Below are 6710 nucleotides of genomic sequence, written 5' to 3' on the forward strand. Positions count from 1 at the left end.
TTTGACACACAGAGCAGCGACAAGACGACTTTTACTTCTTTTTGATTTTGGTGGCTTTTTTTAAGGACTCACTTCTGGAAACACCATGCCAGGATTTTATTTGAAGTGACGGCATCCAGCGTGAGTTGTTTTAATGAAGGTGCTACGCAGGATTCTCATTACATATTTTATGTAATGATAAAAAACGAATTCAGCAGGCAAGTCTATCCAATTTGGTATATTTAACACATTTAAATGCATGAGACAAATAAAGTGAGTGGTTAGTTCTTGAAACTGATGTTTTCCTCAATATTTTCACAGGTGCTAGAAACAACATACTCTTTTTTGCACATCCAAGTGTTCTAAAGGAGCATACCAACAACAGGATCTAGTGCCATTAACATTAAGCCACCTTGAGGAGTTCTCGTTGCACATAACTATGGCGTTTGGTGACCTCCTAGAGCTGGTGGGCAGCACAGGACGCTTCCAGATCCTGCACGTCACCCTCCTCTGCATACCTGTCCTATTGATGGCCAGTCACAACCTGTTGCAGAACTTTGTGGCTGCGGTGCCTCATCACTACTGCAGCGCTCACACGAACCTGTCTGAGTCAGCGCTGAGCCCGGAGGAAGCGCTGCTGATCACAGTGCCGCTAGACCAGACGGGGAAGCCACAGAGGTGCCAGCGTTACGTCGCTCCACAGTGGCACCTCCTGGCTAAGAACGGGACCTCCGAGTCAGGGGAGCAGGGAGACACTGAGGATGGTTTGGATGTTGCCCTGCAGGGATGCGCAGATGGATGGTCCTATAACATGACCGAGATGAGCTCCACGATCATATCTGATGTAGGACTGCATATCTATTTTTTACATACATACGTTTATATGTTGTCTTGGCATGTGTGTTAAACTGTGTTACATTTTTGTCAGTGGCATTTGGTGTGTGATATGCGCTCGTTGAAGCAAATGGGACAAACTGTCTATATGGGAGGTGTGCTCGTGGGAGCTGTTGTCTTTGGAGGTCTTTCAGACAGGTAACATAAATCTCATCCCTACTGATTTGACAGTGACAGTATGGTTTTGGTACTAATTAGTTATCTGTTACAGTTAATCATATGTGTAACTTGCCTGTTGCAGTGTTTCAATCATCCATTAAATCTGAAGAAAATATCACATAAGGAAACATGCCTCTTCTTCATGCAGTATTGTTAAAAAATTGTAACTTATTCAAGTCAAATAATATGATAAAGTCTGACCTCATTCTTTGCAAATGCCCCTGCCTCCTAGATATGGTCGACGCATCCTGCTGCTCATCTCTAACCTGCTGATGGCAGTGGCAGGAACATGTGCCGCTTTCTCGAACTCCTTCCCGCTCTTCTGCCTGTTCCGGTTTGGTTGTGGCATGGCTCTGTCTGGCCTGGGCCTCAACACCTTCTCGCTCAGTAAGATTTTAGCTGGATGGAGATCAATCAGTATATTCTGTAAAAGGACATATCTGGATGCAGTCAACATGCATGTTGATGATAATAGGGTACTAATCATTCAAAATTCTATAAAATATCTCTTGTTCTGTGATTCTTTCCTTTCAAGTTGTGGAGTGGATCCCCACTCGTGTGCGGACTGTGGTGGGGACAATAACAGGTTACTGTTACACGGTGGGACAGTTGTTACTGGCAGTCATAGCCTACTTCATCCGGGACTGGAGGTGGTTAACGCTGGCTGTGTCTTTGCCCTTCTATGTCTTCTTCCTCATCTCATGGTGAGATGCCAAGTATTGAGCCACACATAAAAAGTTAGGCTTGCAAAGATTTAGTGATCACAGATGGAGTTGTTGCACTATTAAGAAATAAACTAAACATGCATCTCACACAGGTGGTATCTTGAATCTTCAAGATGGTTAGTCCTGAGTAACAAGTCTGAGAAAGCCATTGAGAACCTTAAAAGTGTGGCCAAATTTAATGGACGCCATGAAGAGGGAGAGAAAATTGACATTAAAGTAAGGGAATGCAGTGTTTTGTACCATGCATCTCTCTTCATGTATATTATGTCTTATATTTAGACATTCAAATTGAGAGAACCCTGTCTTTATGCATAGATGCTGCAGGAGTCCATGAAGAAAGAGATGTCCTGTTCGCAGGGCTCCTACTCTGTCCTGGATCTGTTCCGCACACCCACAATGAGGACTATGACAGTCTGCCTCAGTGCTGTCTGGTACATGTCCTGATCTTGTCGTAGAACAACAGTTCCAGACAGTTTTTCTTCAATGAAATTGCAATGATACAATGGATTTTTTTTTTTTATACTTAGGTTATCAACGAGCATTGCCTACTACGGTCTTGCTATGGATCTGCAAAAGTTTGGGGTGGACATCTACTTAATACAAGTGATCTTCGGAGCTGTTGACATCCCTGCTAAAGTTGTCATAACTGTGTCTATGAGTTTTATTGGACGGCGTCCATCCCAATGTGGTGCTCTCATCATTGCTGGATGCACCATTTTGATCAACCTGCTGGTACCTTATGGTATGTTAGAACACATGCACACAAGCAAAGGTTGAGTATTATACCACAGACACGACAAAGTGACCTGATGCTTGTTTCACTCCTGTGCAGATCAACAGACTGCGCGCACCTGTCTGGCTGTAGTGGGTAAAGGTTGCCTTGCTGCCTCCTTCAACTGCTGCTACCTTTACTCTGGAGAGCTGTACCCGACCATCATTCGGTAAGTCTTATTTGGCAACAAACATGTTGTTACAAAATTCAGTCTAGTTTTTATTTTGGAATTTAGTTTATTTAGTTTAATTTGGAAATAAGAATTCATCTGTATGTATGAACGAGCCAGATGACAGTTTCTCTGCCTGATAAACAGACTGAATTGCTATTTCACTGAACAAATCGAAAGTTTGGGCAAAAATTCAAAAGTCTGGAACCAGCCTTCTCATATGTAAAATAGGTCTAACAATTAGGCTGCAGCTCACAGAGAGTTACAGTTTATTGTTTGGATAAATACATACTTTGGGAATAGTTGGGGCTACTTTGTGTTGACACAGAAATCACTTGTAGCAAATAGTAAAATCTACCAAAATAAAAGTTCACAGCAAACTACAGCAAAGAAGCGTAGTATGGTGTGTATTTTGCCAGGCTGCAGTTCGTTGTATAGACACGTTCTGTGACGGGAGAGGGAAAACAAAGGTCAGAGGGCAGATAAAGATTAACAGTGTCAAACAGAGTCACCCAGATGACATGAGAGCTAAACAGAAGGATCATCAGAAACTCAGCGACCACTTCATTATGCTTGTTTTGCTCTTAGCTATTATTTGCACACTTCCTCTGTGTTCTAAGTCTGGCCATTATTTGCTCTCCTCTCTTATTGACAAAATGACAGCATGTCACAGCATTGTCTCTGAGATGTGAATCCAACAAACACACCACGTACAAGTATCTTTCCAAGTCAAATTCAGTTAAACAGTAACTTAAAACGTAACCTAACGTACCTTCTTTATATATTCAATTGCAGCTGCATGATTATCTGTGAAACACGCACTTATAATGTTCAATTTGGAGTTATAAAAGCATAGCAAATGTATTCAGGTCACATATGCATTGATTCTTTATTACCAGAACCAAAATCACTGATTTAAAGGATGAGTGTAGTGATGGCTGTTTGTGGCATTTAATAGTTGTACTTTTTCTCTCTCAGTCAGAATGGCATGGGCTGGGCATCCATGATGGCTCGTATAGGAGCCATGGTGGCCCCCATGGTGCTTCTCGCGGGGGACCACATACCTTGGCTCCCAGGTTTAATCTACGGAGGAGCTCCGATTCTCAGTGGAGCGGCTGCATTGTTTCTTCCAGAAACACTCGGCTCCCCTCTTCCTGACACAATACAAGACGTGGAGGACAGGTAAGCTCGAGCTCCAGGAGACAGGATATCTTCCTTTTCTTACATTTCTGCATGTCTCAAAATCAATTTTAGGAAAGGAAATGGTCCACCATCATGGTTTAAGAGAGAGAGAAAGAGAGAGAGAGAGAGAGAGAGAGAGAGAGAGAGAGAGAAACAGATTTATCCATATTTGCATTTTCTATTTTAAACACAGGGGATCTGGGAGAAGCTCCAAAATGCCACCAAAGGAAACAATAATCTTGCAAGACACGCAGGCGAATCTCCTAAAGCAGGCTGCCTGAGGGCATCTGGATTGTACTCCTGATGTTTCTGTTGACATGTTAATGAAAGTAGAGTGGGTACTGCTTTTGATTGGGGCTGTTTATTTGTTTGATTTACGTAAAGAATTTATTGTGTCTCATGACTGCCGGACAAATGGAGTTGCAATGTTATTTTTGGACAGGTCAATATGGTGAAATTAATAGCTGCAAACAATCAGACCCATGTTTATTTGTTATACAGTAGCATTGAGGACTTAGTCTGACTGTACCAATTATGTTTTATATGTTGTATATGAGCAGGTTAATGGCTATACTATGCTTTCACTGGTGTTTTTATAACTTCTTATTACTTTATATACAACCCTGCATTTGTGAACAAAAATGTACTTTCTTTAAAATCAATACCTATTCGTTTATGTCTTGTGTGTGTCTCTCCTTTCTGTCAAACCCAAATACACAGCATGATTTGTTATCTAAATGGGCTGAGTCATTGCCAGCAAAATTAAGTGAAACAAATCAGATAAAGGGCCTGCTTGACCAGGACAAGAAATCAAGGATTTATATATAAATACAGAAAAAACAGCTCCACCCAATGGGAGACAGACATACAGCAGCAACAGCTGAAAAAAGGCTCTGTCAGTCCTGGGCTTCATCCTTTACTTCTGAAATAAATCCACCAATGAGTAAACCCAAGCACACAGGATGAATAATTACTTCACATAAGCATCCGAAGTACAGGTTTTTGCACAGCAACCTCTGGTTTCCCAAATGACCCTCTTTAAATATTAAACCTTGAGTCAAAATGACTGCTTACTCTTTAAATATGAAACTCTGAGACTCGCAGAGAGTCTAGCTAAAATCTGCATGCCTTTAAATGAACAAACCATGGGTATCCATTTCCAGTTTTCCACTTCTGGAGAACACAATGAAGTATAATAGAAGGAGAAAGTTTGGATTTAGTTAGATTTACTTTTGAACTTTGAACATTCTTACTATGATGAGAGCTATGAGAAAGACTGCATTGTCTCAGATTTTGCAAAATAATTTCACTAATTCTGTCCATTTTAAAAAAAGATTTTACACACACTGACCTTGTTTCATGCTGGATTTAACATGGCTCTCTCTAGGGACACTTGCGGTCCAGATGTGAGCTTTTCTCCATCATCTCCACCACAGAGAAATACCAGTTACGGCCAAGACACATTTTTAATTGTGAAAACAAAAATTGTCTTTGATAGGCTGCATTTGCGCTGAAATATACAGCAGTTGATAAATTGCTGCTCGTCAGTACATTGACTAAATTACACCTAATGGTTAATATTTAATATAATAAATGATAACATTAAGTTTCTACTGTACTTCAATGTCACAGTCTTGTGACAGAGAAATAATGAACTTTTAATTATGTATTTATATATTCCATATTTGCCACGATAGATGCTCAGATCTTAAACTGCAGTAAAGTAAATGTTCAGTTGCCATGCCAACTCTTCCCATAAACACCCCTGTTGTATCTATAAGGTGTGTTTGTATTTAATGAAGAAATATTACTGGATACAGTACAGAATACCACTCACACTGAGCTCTTCTGGTGCGTGACTCATGAATCTTGCTGTTGTGACACCATCTAGTGGCGTATCTATGCTAATGCAACTAAACGTCACCATCATTGGAATATCTGCATGTGATATAAAGGGGAAACCTCAACAGCTACAAGATAAAACACGACATGAAATCTTGACCTGTATTTCTTATTTCATAAAGATTCTTGTTCTTAAAGGTTTCAACCTGGATTTTATGTATTTATTAGTGCTGCTCCCACTTATTTGATGCATTGACCAATTCTCAATCTTTCACTAAAGATTATTTCTTTTAATATGTGCAATAGGACATTTTTTCATATTTTACAATAATGCTATGGTCTTTAATAAGCACTGTTTGTTAAGAGATTCTTCAAAACAATTAAATTCCTCTGAGGAGGGACAATAATGTAGGAGAAACTATCAAGATTTAAATCAATTAGGAAAATAAATCCTATGACAGTCAAAGATTTCTTTTTAATTTGAGGATAGCCCCATAGCTTTTTTTTTTTAACCTTTTAAACAGTTGAAATATATAATTTTACAATGTTCAGCTCTCACGCGGGGTTTTTTGTCTGGCACTTACTGTATGAGCTATCACTTCAGAGGGCAGAACTACCATACAAACAGTTTTGTTATAATGTGTTATTTTTTAAATTAAACAGATATCATAGTCAGATTGTATGTGTGTGTACTCCTGAGACACACTGCGTATCGTATGCATCGGGCCAGACGAGACGAACCTGCAAAGCTTTCTACAGAAATAACTACATCGTAAAATGATATGAATAAAGATTTATTTTCTCATATGAACAGGTGGATTCATTTTTCATTTTATTTTACAATCTATGACAATCTCGCATTTTTTTCTTTTTTTTTTCTAGCATATTTCAGGAATGACATGGGGAAAGGTTCTTTTTTATTGCTGAATGTTAAATGAAAATACACTTTCACTGACTGGAAAAGAATTGTCTGCTGCTTTTTTACCAT

At 39.5% G+C, this 6710-nt stretch overlaps 1 protein-coding gene across 1 annotated transcript; it reads left to right on the plus strand.

The window, feature by feature from the left end:
* The first annotated feature begins 418 nt into the window (after positions 1–418).
* Positions 419–4161, plus strand: slc22a6l (solute carrier family 22 member 6, like). The gene is made up of 10 exons (XM_070917525.1): positions 419–823; positions 908–1011; positions 1265–1419; positions 1568–1736; positions 1850–1973; positions 2073–2188; positions 2285–2499; positions 2590–2698; positions 3677–3880; positions 4074–4161. The coding sequence occupies exons 1-10, from the start codon at positions 419–421 to the stop codon at positions 4159–4161; spliced, it is 1689 nt and encodes a 562-aa protein (XP_070773626.1).
* The last annotated feature ends 2549 nt before the right edge of the window (positions 4162–6710 follow it).

Source organism: Enoplosus armatus, chromosome 13 (genome assembly GCF_043641665.1).
Source record: "Enoplosus armatus isolate fEnoArm2 chromosome 13, fEnoArm2.hap1, whole genome shotgun sequence".
NCBI lineage: Eukaryota > Metazoa > Chordata > Actinopteri > Centrarchiformes > Enoplosidae > Enoplosus > Enoplosus armatus.

Coding starts and splice junctions, on each gene's coding strand:
- slc22a6l (XM_070917525.1), top strand. CDS start 419: ATGGCGTTTGGTGACCTCCTAGAGCTGGTGGGCAGCACAGGACGCTTC. Junction 1,012..1,264: donor TTTGGAGGTCTTTCAGACAG/GTAACATAAATC, acceptor CCTGCCTCCTAG/ATATGGTCGACGCATCCTGC. Junction 1,420..1,567: donor CCTCAACACCTTCTCGCTCA/GTAAGATTTTAG, acceptor TTTCCTTTCAAG/TTGTGGAGTGGATCCCCACT.